The 19,561-nt window shown below is 40.4% G+C and overlaps 4 protein-coding genes across 4 annotated transcripts in view; all 4 read left to right on the top strand.

Moving 5' to 3' along the window:
• Positions 1-19,561, top strand: part of LOC310829685 (epididymal sperm-binding protein 1-like) — a 101,477-nt gene that overhangs the window by 49,561 nt on the left and 32,355 nt on the right. The gene's annotated exons all lie outside the window — the stretch shown is intronic.
• Positions 5,433-8,881, top strand: LOC310829660 (olfactory receptor 2D3-like; the record flags this gene model as incomplete). The annotated part of the gene is made up of 2 exons (XM_083708380.1): positions 5,433-5,452; positions 7,933-8,881. The coding sequence occupies exon 2, from the start codon at positions 7,952-7,954 to the stop codon at positions 8,879-8,881; it is 930 nt and encodes a 309-aa protein (XP_083564506.1). The 5' UTR covers positions 5,433-5,452; positions 7,933-7,951.
• On the top strand, positions 12,406-13,359 carry LOC310830565 (olfactory receptor 1f45-like; the record flags this gene model as incomplete). Its single annotated transcript, XM_083710347.1, has 1 exon — positions 12,406-13,359. The coding sequence occupies one exon, from the start codon at positions 12,406-12,408 to the stop codon at positions 13,357-13,359; it is 954 nt and encodes a 317-aa protein (XP_083566473.1).
• LOC310830564 (uncharacterized protein) overlaps positions 15,455-19,561 on the top strand; it is a gene marked incomplete at its 3' end in the record, with an annotated part of 28,946 nt that continues 24,839 nt past the window's right edge. The window contains exons 1-2 of the mRNA XM_083710346.1: positions 15,455-15,571; positions 16,670-17,705. Coding sequence (XP_083566472.1) covers positions 16,700-17,705 — 1,006 coding nt within the window. The 5' untranslated portion in view covers positions 15,455-15,571; positions 16,670-16,699. The remainder of the gene's footprint in view (positions 15,572-16,669; positions 17,706-19,561) is intronic.

The raw sequence follows: 19,561 nt of genomic DNA, 5'->3' as shown, positions 1-19,561 counted from the left end.
TACATTCCGTGGCTTTCTTTTTCCCCCCCCTCATTCTTTTTTATTAGTTATTTCCAAAAAGAACACAAGGTAACACACAAATACAAAGAAAATACACAGAAAAGAAAAAATAAAAATAATAAACAGCAATTATCATTTCCATATCATCCATATAACATAGTCGTCTCTTACGGGGCTTCCTTCAGCCTGTCCGTAAATCATTCGAAGCAATAAATAAAATTACACGTTTCATTACTTATATTGTCATTATACCGATTCCTAATTCCTGTTTGCTTTGCACAATAACTCTTAGTCTTTCACAGTGCGTCTCTAAATCCCTTTAGCGTTATTTGCCCTTCACTAATACATTCCAGATAATCTACATACTTTTCCCAATCTTTGGTGAACACTTGGTCTATATATCTTAGATATAATTTTCACTTTATTATTTATTATTTCTGTCTGGAATTTTGAGTCTTTATCTGCATAACCTCTTTCTTTGATATCTTTACTAAACATCTGATTCACCTGATGGTGATGTAGCCAATCGTAAACATGTTCCTTTGTTTGCTCATACGGTTTTAGCTTCCATTTCCCTTCAACCTTAGTTAGTAGCTGATCATAAGTTGCCCAATTGCTTCTCATATTAATGGTTTTTGTACTCATTACTTCGAGAGGTGAAAGCCAATGTGGTGTTTTCGGCTCTAACAGATTTTGATATCTTTCCCAAATTTCGATTAGCGGCCCTCTAAAAATGTGATTCGCAATCCCCTTGTGTTCTTTCCTTTTGTTCTTCCATAAGTACGCGTGCCAGCCGAATCTATTATCAAAGCCCTCTAAGTCGAGCAGCTCCATATTCACCAATTTTACCCATTCTTTTATCCAACATAGGCATGATGCCTCATAGTACAGTTTCAGATCCGGCAGGGCAAAGCCCCCTCTTTCCTTTACGTCTGTCAGTAATTTAAACTGAATTCTGGGTTTTTTGCCCTGCCATATGAATCTTGAGACTATCCTTTGCCATTCCTTAAAGATTCGACTCCCTTTGATTATAGGGATGGTCTGGAATAGAAACATCAACCTTGATAAGACATTCATCTTGATTACATTAATCCTTCCCCAGAGTGACAATTTTAGCCCTCCCCATTTCTCTAAATCTTTCTTTATTTCCTTCCACATCGGCTCATAATTATTTTTAAATAAGTCTATGTTTTTAGGTGTTAACTAGATGCCGAGATATTTGACTTTTTTGACCATCTCTATCTGCGATTGTTGTTGGATTGTTTCAATTATCTTTGGGTCCACGTTTTTTCCTATCATTTTCGTTTTTGTCTTGTTTAATTTAAAGCCTGCCACTTCTCCAAATTGTTCTATTTCCTTTAATATTTCTCCTATTGCCATTGCTGGTTCTTCTGTCATTATTACTAAGTCGTCGGCGAAGGCTTTGGTCTTATAAACATTCTGTCCTACTGATACTCCTTTTATATTCTCGTTTTGTCTTATTGAGTTCATAAGGACTTCTAACACAGTTATAAATAGTAACAGAGAAAGCGGACATCCTTGTCTTGTTCCCTTCTGTATCCTTATCTCCTCCGTCACCATATTGTTTATGATCAATTTGGCCTTCTGTTCTGTGTATATTGCTTTTACCCCATTAAAGAAATCGTTACCCACATCCATGTGTTCTAAGTTCTTCAACATAAAGTTCCATATCACGTTATCGAATGCCTTCTCAGCATCTACAAACACCATTATAGCTTGTTTGTCAATCCTAACAGACAGGTATTCTAGCATATTAATTATATTTCTTGTGTTGTCTCTCATCTGCCGACCTGGCAGGAATCCCGCCTGGTCCCTGTGAATAATTTCTGATAGCAAAATCTTCAGCCTTCTTGCCAGAATTCCTGCAAATATCTTATAATCTGTGTTTAGGAGTGAAATTGGTCTGTAATTTTTAACCTGGGTTGGATCTGCATCCTGTTTGGGGATAAACGTAATATATGCTTCTTTCCAGGTCTCTGGGGTTTCTCCTTTCTTTAAGATATTGTTCATAATCGTTTTTAGAGGTCCCACCAAAATAGATTTCATTTCCTTGTAGTAGCCGGCTGTGAATCCGTCAGGGCCTGGTGCCTTACCCCTCTTTAAATCTTTAATTGCCTCCTCTATTTCCTCATTTCCAATTGGTGTATTCAAACGTTGCTTTTCCTCTATTGAGATTTTTTGCACCCTTTTATCCTTCAAGAATCTCTCTATCCTCCTTAAACCAACTTTCTCTTGATCTTTATACAAATTCCTGTAATAGCTGAGGAATTCGCTCTTAATTCCTTTGGGGTCGGTTCTTTCTACTCCCTCCACTGTTATTTTATTAATTACACCTTGCTCCTTCCTTTTTTTGATTTGCCAGGCAAGCCATTTGCCTGATTTATTCGCAAATTCAAAATTTTTTTGCCTTAGTTTTTTAATGTTCCACTCCACCTCTCTATTTATTATTATAGCAAACTGGGCTTGTAGAATTTTAATTCTTTCCTTCGCTTTTTGACAATTTGGTTTCTGTGATAGTTTTTGTTCGTTAACCATTATCTGTTTTAGAATTTCCTCTTTGTTTTTCTCTCTATTCCTATTTTTGATTGCATTCTGTTGGATAAAAAACCCTCTTATTACAGCCTTACTCGCATCCCAGACAACGCTATCCTTTGTTCCTTTATCACCATTATCTTTAAAATAATCTATCGGTTTTTTCTGTGCCTTTTCCACAACTTTCTGATCATCTAGAAGGTGGTCTTTTAATCTCCATCTGAAGGTTCTTGTCTCTAGGCTTTCCAGTTCCAGCTCTGTTGGGCTATGATCTGAAATTACTTTTGGTCTTATTTCTATTAATTTAACTCTTGGACACAGTTCCTTTGAGACCCATATCTGGTCTATGCGCGACAGCGATTGGTTAGGCTCAGAATGAAAGGTGAATTGTTTGTCAAGCGGGTGTCTGAGACGCCAGATGTCCACCAGATTACAATTTTCTACCATGGAGAAGAAGGTTTTTGGTAACTTTCCTTCTTTGTTTGTTCCTTCTCTTTGTCTATCCATTTCTAGTGAAACAACCCCGTTCATATCCCCCATTAAAATTATTTTTTGGTCCACAAATTCCGTCAACTTCTCTTCCAATCTTTTAAAGAATTCCGTTTTACTACCATTTGGGGCGTATAGCCCCACTACCAACAGCTTTTCACCTTGCCAGTTAATACTGACCCCTATCATCCTCCCCTCTTCATCCTTGAATATTGTTTTAGCTTCTATATTATTTTTAACATACAGTACCACACCTCTTTTCTTTACCTTGTCTGAGGATTCAAATTCCTTTCCCAACATTTTGTTAATTAACACTTTCCTATGCCTTCTAGCAACGTGCGTTTCCTGTAGACAGATAATGTCCAAATTTTTCTTTTTCAGATATTGCTCAATTTTATTCCTCTTATTTTTATCGTTCATCCCATTAATATTCCAGTTCCAAATTTTTAATCCCATGATGCTTAACTTTCACTTCGGAAGTTAAGTTTTCGCCTGAGTTTTATTCAAATTCTCTTTTCCTTTAAGGATTCCCTGAGTCCTCCGCTTCCTCCTCTGCCTCTTCGCCCGATCTACTTCCTCCTTCCTCCTCCTCATCCCCTTCTCCTGACTCTCCTGATGGGGCCCCCTCATCTCCTCCAGCCCCCGTTCCATTTACCTCCACTTTAAGTTCCTTGTACTTCCTCAAGAACTTTCCGGTTTCTTCTTGACTTGACAACTTGTGCCTCTTACCTCTATATACAAATGATATCCCTTCCGGGAATTCCCATCTAAATTCGATCTTATTTCTTCTCAGTGCCTGCGCCAAGGATTTATAGTGATCTCTTCGTTTGAGTAGTCTGATCGGGACATCTTTAAAAATAATTATATAATTCCCATCTATATTCAACCTCTTTTCTCTATTCCTTTGAAGGATCCTATTTCTCATTTCTTTATCCTTGAATGTAATCAGACAATCACCTATAAGTTTCCTTCCTCTTGTTGTGTTAACGCGCATTCTGAATGCATTTTGTATATTATTGGCCATTTCCTCCACTGGTAAACCATGGCTTTCTTTCCCAGTTTCTTCCCAATGTGTTGACTTTCTTCCCAAACTACATGACAATACATTTAAAAACACTTATCTGAGCTTTAAAACAACCCCTCCCAAAACATTATAATAATTCTAATAGGTAGGAGCAGATAAGAAGAGGGATGGAGGAGGAATCAACCTTTCTCAAATTCAAAGCAAACACAGTTGATCCAAACAGGATGGATCACAATATGGAACAGATCAATGGGATATTCAGAATCTGTGAAATAGTGGATGACTTTACCAGGTGGCTCAGTGGTTTTCTCACTGCCTTCATCCTTAACCCCTTTCCCCTTTAACACTTTTAAATAAGAATGTCTGTCTACAGATCTATCTGGGCAGCCATCATGTGGTGGTCCTTGCTGTCACACACTTACTCATAGAGCAATCACCCTGAGAGCGAGGGCGAGGAGACTTGATGACATTATGTCACTCTCAGGGGGAATTGTATGGGAAAAACATGGCTGCCCCATGTAAACAATGGTGACAGATATATTTTTCTTAGTCCCATCCCCTCTGAAAACAGGGATGGACCAGACTTCAGGGGGTCTATCCATGCCTAGGTAAGAAACAATAATAATTGCCAAAAACATATTCTGCTCAGTATAAATATTAAGATCCCATACATGAATATTTCTAACTAAAACCATTTTATGTATTTGGATATCCAGTCAAGTCTTGTTTAGGGATGGAGGTGAAACACTATTGTGTGGCCCATTTACACAGTTTAATAGGAATAATATATTCCATTTGCCACTTGCTATACTTTCCCCCAAAATACATTTCCCCCCATTTCTGAAAGGGAGACAAAAGGTACAAGTGGAAGTGGCAGTGGCAGTAGTTGGTTGCGGGTCTAGTGGTAAACTCCAGTGTGAGATGCTTCTCCTCAAGGAGGACAGTGCTCCAATTGGGGCCTCTATATTAAGCTGGGGACACACCCATCTCTGAGGGATCCTTTTTGCAATATTCTCACCAGTTCGTACATTATAATCTCTGTATAAATCAGACATTTTGAACTACCAGAATTAATTACCTGGAGATTTAAAGCCTAGCCCGCAGAAGTACTAGGCTTTGGGCAATGTAGAAATCCCATGGAACGGTAAATAACCTAGGTATCTCTCTTGGGTTTAGGAGGCTGGTTGCATCATTTATATAGTTCAGAAAGCCAGCAAATTAGCAGCCACTCTCCCAGGATCATTTCCTTTAAGTGCTTATGAGAAGCTATATTACGAACACGCATTCACCATAGGTGAGAAGATGTCAGTTTCTTTATAAAGGATTTGGAGAAATGGTGCTAATGAATCCTGGGACATCTGTGATTGTGACAGTGACTTACTACAGGTAAGTTCTAGAACACTGCTATTCTTGGCAGCATTGCACCATCTTTCAAGGCCCCCTTTGACTTTAAGGCAAACAAACTCATTAATTCAATGATTTTTAAATTGACTGTCAGTAAAAAAAAGAAAAGAAAAAGTGAAGTCTATGCTCTCAAGCTAATGTAGCTTACTGTGTTGCTCTCCTCCCTTTTTATCCCAATGAAAGAGGTTGAGATTATTTTTTTGGCAAAATATGCCACATCATCATATAGAGAGCATGAATGATGAAGATTTATCATGAACATTCAGCTCTTAAACGCAGTCATGATTTAACTAAGACCGAATGATTTATATGGGAAGGAAGTCCCACTAATATTGAAATATATCCCACTAAGTCATTCCCTCATTAGAGCCATTGGAATGGGCACAACCAAGTCCATGGTTTCCCTGGGACTGCTCTGAGTAAGACAGAATATAATCCTTAAATTTAGATCCAAGCCACTGATTTTATCCTATGCCACCTTATAATGTACTTTAACCTGATAATAAGGCTGAACCATTTGAAAACAAAGATAAGCTCTCCTTATATTTGACCAGACTCATTCAGCAGCCTTAGAATGCTGACTGCCTGTTGGTGATGGTGAATGGGAAACCTGGGGACGGAATTGAGTATCCTGAAACGAGGCATGGCATGGCAAGTTAGAACATGAAACAGGAGAATTCTGCACTGCAACATTTTGTTGTAGATATAAATGCCCTTCTCCTTGCCTAGGGGACAAGCTCAGGATGCCTGCACTTTCAATTGCTGATTTCAACTGCAGGTCTTTCATATTTAAACTAAGTTGTGACCTTCAGACCAATCACATTCCATAGCTTCATTCCTAATGTGGGGAACAAAATTGACCAACCTAACTCAAAATACAGTGTGCAGTTACAATTGGAGCTCATGTACAAAATGTTCTTGATATTTCTCCTGCATTAAAATGTATGTCCTCCCGGTTAGATTTTAAAGTTGGTGTGACATTTGTTGGATAAAAAGACAATGTTGGATATAAAAGAAGGAAACCAAACAGTCATCACGGAATTAATCCTCTTGGGATTTGGGAATCTCCCTGAGCTGCAGCCTTTTCTTTTCTTGTTCTTCCTGATGGTTTATATTGTGACAACAGCTGGGAACTTGCTGATCTTTTTTCTAGTTTGGGCAGATCAGCACCTGCACACCCCCATGTGTGCTCAATCAACGTGCCCAAAATGTTGGCTGATTTGCTAAATGGCGTCGGTTCCATTTCTATTAGTGGATGCATAAAAGGTAAAGGGACCCCTGACCATTAGGTCCAGTCGTGACCGACTCTGGGGTTGCGGCGCTCATCTCGCTTTATTGGCCGAGGGAACCGGCATACAGCTTCCTTCCGGGTCATGCGGCCAACATGACTAAGCCGCTTCTGGTGAACCAGAGCAAGGCACGGAAATGCCATTTACCTTCCCGCCGGAGCGGTACCCATTTATCTACTTGCACTTTTGGCGTGCTTTCGAACTGCTAGGTTAGCAGGAGCAGGGACTGAGCAACAGGAGCTCACCCCGTCGTGGGGATTCGAACCACTGACCTTCTGATTGGCAAGCCCAAGAGGCTCTGTGCTTTAACCCACAGCGCCACCCGCGTCCTTTCCAGTGGATGCATAGCCCAGTTTTATTTCTTTGGCTGCTGTGTAGCGATAGAAACTTTTCTTTTGGCAGCAATGTCTTATGACCGCTTCCTGGCAATATGCAGCCCTTTGCTCTATGCCACTATTACGCATAGAAAACTTTTGTCTTAATCATTTCCCTCCAAGAACTGGCCTTCCATTTCTGCAGTTTCTTGAGCTCCTGTGTGACTTGGGGTAAGTGGCACACTAAGATAACAGCGTATGGGAAGTCACTAGTCACAAGAAGAAAAAAGGGGTAGACTTCCAGGCACTTAGGAAAAGTGTAACAGTTCCCAATCAGGTATATAAATCACCCATGCAGTGTTTTTTCTTTGTGCTGGGAGGTCTCCCATTTTAAAGTCATCTGCTGAACTTTAGGATTGAGTGGGAATTTAAATCCAGGTATCCTCAGCATAGCATCATGCTTTAAACCCACTCCAGTTGTAGCACTGTGTTGGCTGGGGCCGATGGGAATTGCAGTCCAAATCCTCTTCATGGAACCAGGTCAGGAGGTCTGCTCCAACCACTCTACAACACTGGCTTTTTACCAAGGATGTTTTAGAAGATGTGCTGATGAGTCTCCGTAATATTCTCTGTCTTTTTAAAGGCATGGGTTTATATATTCTAATCTTCAAAATGTCCCCAAGTGGACAATGGAAAAACAAACAAACGCTCCTTGCAATTATCCATATTATGTGCTTTGTCAACCTTTCAAAATTGTACTTGCGTGCTGTGTTTGCAAAGGTTATGGTGATCTGATGTTTTGTTGATATTTTAACAAGAATATAAACCAATAAATGAAATTCTCTCCTCTTCCCAATAGCTCTGGAGTCATATCAGACATGGGAAATGGAACAGTTATTAAGGATTTCATCCTACTGGGATTCTCAAGTGTCTCACATAGCCGGATCCTTCTCTTCATACTCTTTCTGTCCATCTATGTGGTTACACTATCAGGGAACAGCCTCATCATTGGTGTCATTAGCATTGACTCCCGGTTGTCCACACCCATGTACTATTTCCTGCGGAACCTTGCAGCCATTGACATTTGCTACATCTCCAGCACGGTTCCACAGCTGCTAGTCCATTTCTTGAGCCAAACCCAGTCAATCTCGCTTCTGGCCTGTGCTACCCAGAACTACGCCTTTTTTGCCTTTGGTGTGACTGAGTGCTTTCTTCTGGCTGTCATGGCCTATGACCGCTATGTGGCTATCTGCAACCCCCTAAACTACATGCTGGTGATGGGGCAGGGAGCATGTGCTAAGATGGCGGCTGCTTCATGGGTCTGTGGTTTCCTCCAATCAGTGGTCCTCACAGTGTATACCTTTCATGTGCCCTTCTGCAAGTCCAACCGTATTGACCATTTCTTCTGTGAGGCCCCTCAGGTGCTCAAGTTGTCCTGTTCTGACACTTATATGAATGAAATGGTCATCTTTGCTGTGGCTGTAATGGTCCTCATTATCCCCCTCTCCCTAGTCTTTGTGTCCTACACCCGCATTGTGGGAACCATTTTGCGCATGAGCTCAGCAGCTGGGCGCCTGAAGACGTTCTCCACCTGTGCTTCACACCTCATAGTTGTCTCCCTTTTTTATGGGGCAGCCATTTTCATGTACATGAGGCCCAAATCCACCCACTCAGCCAATCAGGACAAGATGATCTCCCTGTTTTACTCTGTCATTACCCCTATGCTCAACCCCATTATCTACAGCCTCAGGAACAAGGAAGTGAAGGGGGCAGTGATGAGAATCCTGAGGAAAACACTGGATTCTTAGGCTGTATCACTGAAACAATAAATTGATTCTGTCAATACTCAGATATTGTCTCCCTCTAGTGACAGCACCAATTCTGGGTTTTAGGGGACCCTTGGGTAAGATGCTTTCAGTAGTGTGTCCCCCCCCCCATTGACTCACTTCCTCTTCTTTGCTCCTGTTGCCACTTTCCATTTGTTTGCTTATATCTCTGGGACCAATCTGTATCATTTCCGGGGGGGGGGGGGGATAATGCATCGGTCTCAAACTTTTTTAGACTTGTGTGCATACTTACATTTATTATAATAATAATAATAATAATAATAATAATAATAATAATAATAATAATAATTTATTATTTGTACCCCGCCCATCTGGCTGGGTTTCCCCAGCCATTCTGGGCGGCTTCCAACAAAGATGAAAAATACACTAAAATGTCACATATTAAAAACTTCCCTGAACAGGGCTGCCTTCAGATGTCTTCTTAATGTCAGGTAGATGTTTATCGCTTTGACATCTGATGGGAGGGCATTCCACAGGGCGGGCGCCACTACCGAGAAGGCCCTCTGCCTGTTTCCCTGTAACTTAGCCTCTCGCAGTGAGGGAACCGCCAGAAGGCCCTCGGAACTGGACCTCAGTGTCCGGGCAGAACGATGGGGGAGGAGACGCTCCTTCAGATATACTGGACTGAGGCCGTTTAGGGCTTTAAAGGTCAGCACCAACACTTTGAATTAGCAAGTATTGTGGGTGGCACCCACATTGGTCACTTCTCTTCACCCTTCCCCTGTTGCACTTTTTTTTTTAAAGGATCTGGGTCAAAGTTGGATATACAGTCATACCTTGGAAGCCAAATGGAATCTGCTCCGGAAGTCCATTGGACTTCCAAAATGTTCGACTTCCGAGGCACAGCTTCTGATTGGCTGCAGGAGCTTCCTGCAGCCAAGTGGAACCCACAGAATCCCTGTCAGATGTTCAGCTTCTGAAAGAACATTTGCAAACTGGAACACTCACTTCTGGGTTTGTGGCATTCAGGAGCCAAAATGTTCAACTGCTAAGGCTTTTGTCAACCAAGGTACGACTGTAGTAGAATTAACATGAGAACTGAAAAGCAAATAAAGCTAAAACAGGAAGTGGGAACGAGTGTCACTCTTCCAACTTCCTCCTGCAGCTGTATGTACTTTACAAGTGGGGGGGGGGGAGCCACTCCCAAATCACCTCATAACCAAGGGGGAAGTAAATGGAACACAATTATTCTCATTATTGAACACAAGCTCTATTGGACACAAGCTATGCTCACTTTTCCATGCCAGAAAATTGGAGAACCAATTTAAAAAGGCCAAATAAATCAGACTTATTAGGAAGTTGGGGGGGGGGGATGATGGAAAGTTATATAGTTAATAACAAAAAAAGCAAGAGAAAATATTTAGGAGTGCAAAATAAATGAAACACAGTAACCTGTGATATTTCCACGTGTGTCCCCCTCCCCCATTGCTGACTTTTGAGGCTGGTAGTCCAGCTGCTGTGGAATTTTGAATGTTTGCCCAGGAGAAATGTGTTAGCAGCAAAATATTATACTGTCTGTGAATGGGACTATCTAGACTTTCATGTGCATTAGCTGGGGATGATTGATGCTTTGTATAATAGGGCAGTTCACAAAAAACTTTTTTTAAAAAAGAAATGCCTGCTCCAAAGGTCTTATCCTACTACACTAGGGATTATATAGCTATATCTGAAATTTTCATGCATACCAGTTAATATCTTGACCCTGCTCCACTGAATTGAATTTTCAACCTTCACAACATAGGAAAACAGCCAAATAAACAGTTTTTTCATGGAGGGTCAAGATATTAACTGATATGCATGAAATTTCAGATATAGCTATATAATCCCTAATGTAGTAAGATAAGACCTTTGGAGCAGGCATTTTTCTTTTAAAGGTTTTTTTATGAACCGCCCTATTGTACAACAGAGAATATCCAATGGAGAAAGAAGTAATGTAGGCACCTCTCTTGGGTTTAGGAGGCTCGCTGCATTATTAATCAGCAGCAACACCCCCAGGATCATTTCTTTTAAATGCTTATGTAGAGCTGTTTCAATATCACTCTTTCTTCATAGCTCAGAAGACTTCAGTTTTTTAGCATGAATCTGGACAAATGATGCTACAGACACTTAGGATATCCTTGACTATAACAAAGATTTGCTGCAGGTAATAATAATAATATTATAATAATTTATTATTTATACCCTGCCCATTTGAGAGCCAGTGTGGTGTAGTGGTTAAGAGCGGTAGTCTCGTAATCCTGGGGAACCGGGTTCGCGTCTCCGCTCCTCCACATGCAGCTGCTGGGTGACCTTGGGCCAGTCACGCTTCTTTGAAGTCTCTCAGCCCCACTCACCTCACAGAGTGTTTGTTGTGGGGGAGGAAGGGAAAGGAGAATGTTAGCCGCTTTGAGAGTCCTTAAAGGGAGTGAAAGGCGGGATATCAAATCCAAACTCTTCTTCTTCTTCTTGGCTGGGTTTCCACAGCCACTCTGGGCGGCTTCCAACCGAATATTAAAAACAATACAGCATCAGACATTAAAAACTTCCCTAAACAGGGCTACCTTCAGTTGTCTTTTAAAAATAAAATAGTTGTTTATTGCCTTGACATCTGCTGGGAGGGCATTCCACAGGGCAGGCACCACTACTGAGAAGGACCTCTGCCTGGTTCCCTGTAACCTCACTTCTCTCAGTGAGGGAACCGCCAGAAGGCCTTCAGTGCTGGACCTCAGTGTCTGGGCTGGATGATGGTGGAGGAGATGCTTCTTCAGGTATACAGGACCGAGGCCATTTAGGGCTTTAAAGGTCAGTACCAACACTTTGAATTGTGCTAGGAAACGTACTGGGAGCCAATGAAAATTTTTCAGGACCGGTGTTATATGGTCTCGGTGGCCACTCCCCATCACCAGTCTAGCTGCCACATTCTCAATTAATTGCAGTTTCTGAGTCACCTTCAAAGGTAGCCTCACGTAGAGCGCATTGCAGTAGTTCAAGCAGGAGATAACTAGAGTATGCACCACTCTGGCAAGTTATCGAACACTGCTATTCTCTGCGGAGTGATGCCATTTTTAAAACTCTTATATGTCTTTAGGACACATCAGTTAATTTTTAAAACTCTGATATGTCTTTGGGACACATCAGCATGGCCTCTGTTGTGAATTTGGGAAAGCAGTTATTATACATCAAATGATATGTAAATAACAAAAATTTCAAAATAATGTACATATCTATTTGGGGGTAATGGGCTCATGTCAAACCAACCAAACAACTTTATGCTGGAGGAAAATAGAAAAAAACATTTTTAGCAACCATTTGTGCCATGCTAGGGATCAAACAGACTGAAATAAATTAATTTCATTGTTCACTTTTGATGGATTTGACTGACATTCCTGTTGCATTTACAAGAAAATTGCATGCACAAAATATAATTCATGGTTCTTCTACATTAAAATGTCTATATTTCAGATTATATTTTATAGTTGATGTCTCATTTGTTTGACACAAGACTCATGTTGGATAGAGAAGAAGAAAACCAGACAGCCACCATAGAATTCATTCTCTTAGGATTTGGGAATCTCCCTGAACTGCAGCCTCTTCTTTTTGTCCTCTTCCTGGTTGTTTTTATTATGTCACTAACTGGGAACCTCCTGATTGTTTTGCTCATTGTGGCTGATCAGCAACTTCACACTCCCATGTACTTCTTCCTGGGAAATTTATCCGGCATGGAGACTTGCTACAGCTTGATTATCTTACCCAAAATGTTGGCCAATTTGATAAATGGAGAGAGAACCATTTCTGTTCGTGGGTGCATAGCCCAGTTTTATTTCTTTGGTTTGTGTGCTGGTATAGAAACCTATCTCCTGGCAGCAATGTCCTATGACCGCTATCTGGCTATATGTAGACCTTTACACTACAGCACCATTATGCGTAGAAGGTTCTGTGTTCACCTCATGGCTGCAACATGGATTAATTCTTTGCTGGCTAATTTCATTGTGATCATCATGATGGCTCAGCTATCTTTCTGTGGTCCCAATGTCATAGATCATTACTTTTGTGACTTCATCCCAATTGTAAAACTGTCCTGCAGTGACACAAGCATGGTTGAACTCACTGCCCTTTTCTTTAATTTCAATTTTAATGTTGCCCCATTCTTATTGACTCTCACATCCTATGTTTGCATCATTGCCACCATCCTAAAGATCCCATCCACCACTGGAAGGAAAAAGGCCTTCTCCACCTGCTCCTCTCATCTAATTGTGGTTTGCATATTTTATGGCACTTTAATCATTGTCTACATGTTGCCAGACTCCCCAACTCTAAGAGGTCTGAATAAAGTCTTCTCCATTTTCTATACCATCTTGAATCCTTTGGTCAATCCTCTCATCTACAGCTTGAGAAACCAAGAAGTTCACAAAGCCCTAAGACGAGTTTGGAAGAAATTGAACATCTTTTGCAAGGCATGATCTGAACTCTTTCCTTTCCATTAAGTTTATCAGCTAGTCAAAGTACTCATGTATGCAGAACCCTGGCTCCAGTGGGAACTTTCTTCTTACTATGAATAGATAGTGTGTGTGTGTGTGTGGGGGGGAATTATAATTAGGATCAGTGCAGGAGCAAATTTGGATTCCTTCACATCATCCTATGGTCCTGATCTTCTGTTCTCCATTTTCCCCTGTGGCTAGCTATTTGTTAAAGAATAATTAACTACTCAAGAAAAGCAAATTATATAATAAACATCAGATTTAGGTTTGCTGTTAGTTTTATTTAGGAGTTGTGTTTTTTAAAAATATTTTCTTTATCACAGAAATGCACACTCAAGTCATATCCCTGTTTGTCTATATGTACTCCCATCTTTTGCAGTCTTTTTAATGGGCTGACTCCAACCAAGTTCTACTCAGAATAGATCCACTGAAATTAATGGATGTAAGTCTGTCAGATTCATTCATTTTAATATATATCTTCTCAGAACTAATGTTGGATACAAGGTCATGTTTTTTGTCATGATCATTTTCTTTCAGGAACTGGTGTTCCTGATGTTTCCAATTCTGCAGTTTCTTGAGCTGTTCTGTGACTTGGGGTTCATTGATCAATTGGATAAAAGTGAATGGGAAGTCATCAGTCTCAAGAAGAAGGAAAAGGTGGTAACCCCCAGGTATATAGGAAAAGAATAAGAGTTCTCAAACTGGTCTATCAACCACTGCTGCAGCTTCCTTCTGTAGTCTGGTGTGTGTGTGTGTGTCTTACCTCTTTCCTATATGCGGCACACAACCATGACTTAGGTGGCCCATATACCCTTCAAAGTTCTCTGCTTCATGCCTTACTAACTTCTGAGTTCCATTGGACTGGGACGAGAATATGGCAGAGAGACTTCTCAGTTATGTCCAAGCTTTAAAATTCCTCCCCTGGGGAAGTTCATTCTTTCCTCCGCTACTTGGCCTTCCAGTGTTATATAATGGCTTTTCTTACCTACAAGACATTTGATCTGCCAAGTTGTTGTCCTAGTTTATCAGCTTCAGTGATAGTATCTGCCATCTTTTCTCTTGCATATTGATGTTTTACAGAAATGAGTTTTTAGGGTTCATTATGGTGTGAGCATTGTTGTTGTGGTTTGAATGACAAGCTAACCATGTTTCTAATTCATGTGATGAGCTTTTATCCCTTCATTGATTTTTTAAAATCAAGCTGCTGCATTCATGGATGTGATTCTTTTTATTAATATTATTATATCTTTTATTGAAATTGATCTTTTATATTATATTATATGTATGTATATATTATATTATATTATATTATATTATATTATATTATATTATATTATATTATATTATATTATATTATATTATATTATATTATATTATATGTATGTATATATTATATTATATTATATTATATTATATTATATTATATTATATTATATTATATTATATTATATTATATTATATTATATTATATTATATTATATTTATCTTTTATATTATGATATCTTTTATTAAAATTGATTATTTGCGTTTGCTTGTCTTGGATGTGTTTCTCTGGAAAGACAGGATATAAATTTGTTAAACAACAATAAAGAAACAATAGCCTCTCTCTGCTCCCAGAACCTCCTGTCCAATACAAGACTCCCTCTCCATTTGTATTTTTTGCTGCTTCTATTCCCATACCAGCTACCAAAAATATCCTCATCTTCCTGCCCTACCTTGGTTCACATAGTACAAACTGATGCCCAGCAATAATACCTGTACATAGTAGCTGAATTTTAAAGGGAGCAGCTAATGAGATGCAAGTGAGAGAAGTGACCGCTAGGAGGAGCAGAAGGCAATTTGTGCCTAAGACTTAAAGGTAGATAAAAAGACACAGAGATCCAAAGTGCATCAAACTCTGGAGTGCAGGAAAAAGGTGACTGCAGTCTGATGGAGGAGGAATTAATATCGGGATTTCCTTTGGGTTTAGAAGGTTGGTTGCATCATAAATGATTTCCACACAAGCAGAAAATCAGAAGCACGTCCCCAGACTCGCTTCTTTTAAGCTATTGAAAGAAGCCTCTTCAGAGGCACTCATTTTGCAGCTGAGACAATGAAGTTACAGCTCGTTGTTTTTCAACACAAATTCAGAGAAATCCTCTGCCACCTGCACTGATCCTGGTACTAATCACTGAATGCAGATACATAAGGGAAGGTAAGTACTAAATCCGCACGCTTTATCTTCATCATCTTTCAAAACCCTGGCTAACATTAAGAACCAAAATCCAAGAATATTGGAAAAGATAGCAGAAGTGGAATGTGGCTCCTGTTGTTAATTTTTGGGTGCAATTCTATAAAGGGTGGAAGATCATGTGCATGGCATTGTTCCCCTTTGGGGGAGCTGTTTTAATAAAATGTTCTCCTCCCCAATGGTTTCAATGGTAAGGAAAATACATGAACCAGTCCCAAGATTTGATGTGCTTTCCTCCTAGTTCTGATGTGAGTGTTGGGGAGTACAGATACAGATTCATTGAGTATAAACAACAACTGAAAACACATACAGTTATCTGCATGTACACAGGTTTCTACATGAGCTGTACAAAATTAACAAGTGTACACTTTTTCACACAAACACCTGTACATGTGTAGAGATAGCTTGTATTTGCATCCAAGGCAATGTATTTGTATTTTGTGTACCTATACCTCAGGGGAATAGGAGGACTTTGGATCCAAAGTTTAGCCTGATCCATTTTCAATATGACTCCAGAAGCCCTCCTTTTTGCTTTGTCTGATATTGGAACAACATTCATGGGGGAGGGGGGCAAAATTTGGATGGAAGCAGGAGTGGCTGGACACTGCTAAGGATGGAAGAATCTATCTAATTTGGTTTTCTCAGCTTCTATTTTCCCCACATTCAGTTCACCACATATCTGCAGCAATCTGTATTTCTTAAGAAAAATCCCCATGAAGGTTGTTCTGCATTTTTGTGTGTATTTCTTACAGACACATTTTGGCCAGCAATATAATGCAATTTTGTATGGTACTTCCACAAATCTACATTTTTTTTTTTTGCACACTTTCCCATAATACGTGCATATTTGTGAACACTGTTTGGATAACTACATCACAAAATTTGGATAGCATGGGAGGATGGCTATGTGTTGATTATCATATTATACCAGAAAGTGTGAATTTGATAAATTTAGCATTGAATGTGAAATGAATCAAATTTCCATGCCATTCCTACCCTCCACCCATGGATTTTGCTCTCAGTGTGCACCTCTGTATTAAAAGTGCTCTGATTATGTTATAGGGCTGCCTTGACCTCAGTTGGATAAAGACAATGTGGAAGAATGAAGAAGGAAACCAGACAGCAATCAAAGAATTCATCCTTTTGGGATATGGGGATCAGCCTGAGCTGCAGCCTTTGCTTTTTTCCCTCTTCCTCATGATTTATATTTTGACACTAGCAGGGAATTTCCTTATCATTTTGCTGGTTGTGGCTGATCAGCACCTTCAAACTCCCATGTACTACTTCTTGAGTAATTTGTCTTTCCTGGAGATTTGCTATAGCTCCGTCACCTTGCTCAAAATGTTGAGCAATTTGATAACTGGAGAGAGAACCATTTCTGTTAGTGGCTGCATAGCCCAGCTATTTTTCTTTGGCTTCTTTGCAGCTATAGAAACATACCTCCTGGCAGCAATGTCATATGACCGCTACCTGGCAATCTGTAAACCCTTACACTATGCCTCCATCATGCATGGAAGGCTCTGTGTTAAGCTCATGGCTGGGCCATGTATTAGTTCTTTGCTGGGCAATGGCATAGTAGCCTATCTGATGGCCCAGATATCCTTCTGTGGTCCAAATGTCATAGACCATTACTTTTGTGACTTGATCCCAATGGAAAAACTCTCATGCAGTGATACAAGCCTGATCGACCTCTTCGCCTTCCTCTTGTGCGCATTGTACACCATCACCCCATTCCTGCTGACTCTCATATCCTATGTCTGCATCATTGCCACCATCTTAAAGATCCCATCTGCTATTGGTAGGAAAAAAGCATTTTTGACCTGCTCCTCTCATCTCACTGTAGTTTGCATTTTTTATTCTACAATAATAATCGTCTACATGTTGCCAGCCACCCCGACTCTGAGAGATCTCAATAAAGTATTCTCCCTTTTCTACACCATCCTAACTCCCTTGATCAATCCCCTCATCTATAGCTTGAGAAACAAAGATGTTCACAAAGCCCTAAGAACGGTTTGTAGTAGATGGCTATTTTTTGTAAGGAGTCATCTGAATTTGTCAAGGATCTGGCTGAATTCATCCCTTTCCTCAGTGCTTAAAAGTCAATCAGAAGTTTTGAGGCATAGCTGCTGACCTCATCTGGGTGGCCACACCATTTGGTTATTGAATTCCTTTTGGTGTACTCAAAAATGTTGTTGGGATAATTTTTGCTTTCGGTTCACATTTCTGAGCAACTCTTGTGCTATGACTTTTAGTTTAGCAATGACATGTCAGTTGCTTGCTCTGTAGATGCTTAGCCCTGCGTTGATGGCAGTAATATGTATAAAGAAATAAATGGACTATATCCTTGTGCTTCAAGGCATCATCCCAACATCCACATTTAAACTGGAGCTTCTATCCAGGAGGTTAAGATAAAAATATCCAGTATAGCTTGTCAGTGAATTGTGTGCCTTGGAAAGATGAAGACCTGGAAAGTTAAACAACAAACAAACAAACAAACAAACAAACAAACAAACAAACAAACAAACAAATCCCACTGGACACTGCATCTGACCTGGTTTGAGTTTGCAGTATGAGGAGAGGTGAGTTTAACTGTTCCACCCACTGAATTTATTATGAACCTCTCTTGCCCTCCCCTTCTGCTGCTGCTGCTAGAATGTCAGAGCAATTTCAGCTGCAGTTCAGCACAGAAACTCAGAGAGGAGCAGTAAGGTTGAGTCTTTATTCAGAGGGACACATCAGCGAAACTCTGTGGCCAGGTCTAGCCTGATGAATCAGTTGCCAGAAATGAAGATCTGAGCCTCCCACTTCCTCCTAACATTCCTCCTCAGCTGGCTGCCTTCCTAAGCATTGCAAACTCCTTCGAGGAGGGGCTCTCTGTGCCTTTTGTTATGCTTTATGTAATACCCTCCTTGATTTTGGGGACAGAAGAGGAGGGGGGGAAGGAAATAGTGGAACTGGCAGGTTGCTGGGGATCCGTCACAGCCTCAGCCTGCTTCTCCTGCTCAACTGCCTCACTCTCACTTAATCTCTTGCTTACTCAGCTTCCAACCCATCTGCTCCCCCGTCTTCCTCTGGCCTGTCTTCTGTATCCCACCAGCATTTTCCTGGCTTAGAGCATTACCACTCTGAAGCTTCCTGGGGTGTGTGTGTTCCCCAGCTGTAGCCTCCCACCATTCTTCTTCATCTAGGTAGTCCGTGACACAGAATCACTTGTTTTTCTAAGGGTATGGTAGTTTAGGAAAACAATTTTCCTCTCCACTGCAGCAGGTGGGATATATAGGTAGGTACTTTGACCACCACATGAGAAGATAAGACTCCCTGGAAAAGACCCTGATGTTGGGAAAGATCGAGGGCACAAGGAGAAGGGGATGACAGAGGACAAGATGGTTGGACAGTGTTCTCAAAGCTACTAACATGAGTTTGACCAAACTGCAGGAGACAGTGGAGGACAGGAGTGCCTGGCGTGCTCAGGCCCAAGGGGTCATGAAGAGTTGGACATGACTAAACGACTAAACAACAACAAAAAAGGTAGAGAGAAATTCATTTCAACTTGCATTCCAAGGCAAACTTACCCAATTTCCACATTCTGAAACAAGATGCAAACTGAAATGCAGCCATGTTTCAAAATCCATTCATCTCTAGATTCTGTAATGCAGTTCTTAAAGTAATGTGTACAAAAATGCCCGTGCGAGTGCCAAGTGTCGAAGTGTGCATATAAATGCATTTATAGTCACAGCCATCCCTTTCTTCTGACAATCACATTTTATCCTTGTACTATTGTTAACAGATTAAAGATTTCATTGACTATTGGAAGGCAAAAGTCCTTTTTCACCCGCCCTTTTTGTTTGCCTTTTTAACGTACAATAAATGATTAGTGGGAGTGTTACAAGTTACTAGACAGCCATAAGCAGACCTCAGCTAAAGTTTCTTCATTTTTGACAGTCTTGACTTATT

The sequence above is a fragment of the Podarcis gaigeae genome (assembly GCF_964106915.1).
Source record: "Podarcis gaigeae genome assembly, chromosome: 13".
Taxonomy (NCBI): Eukaryota; Metazoa; Chordata; class Lepidosauria; order Squamata; family Lacertidae; genus Podarcis; species Podarcis gaigeae.
Note: the sequence above shows the minus strand (reverse complement) of the source record. Positions and strands in the feature narration are given on the sequence as shown.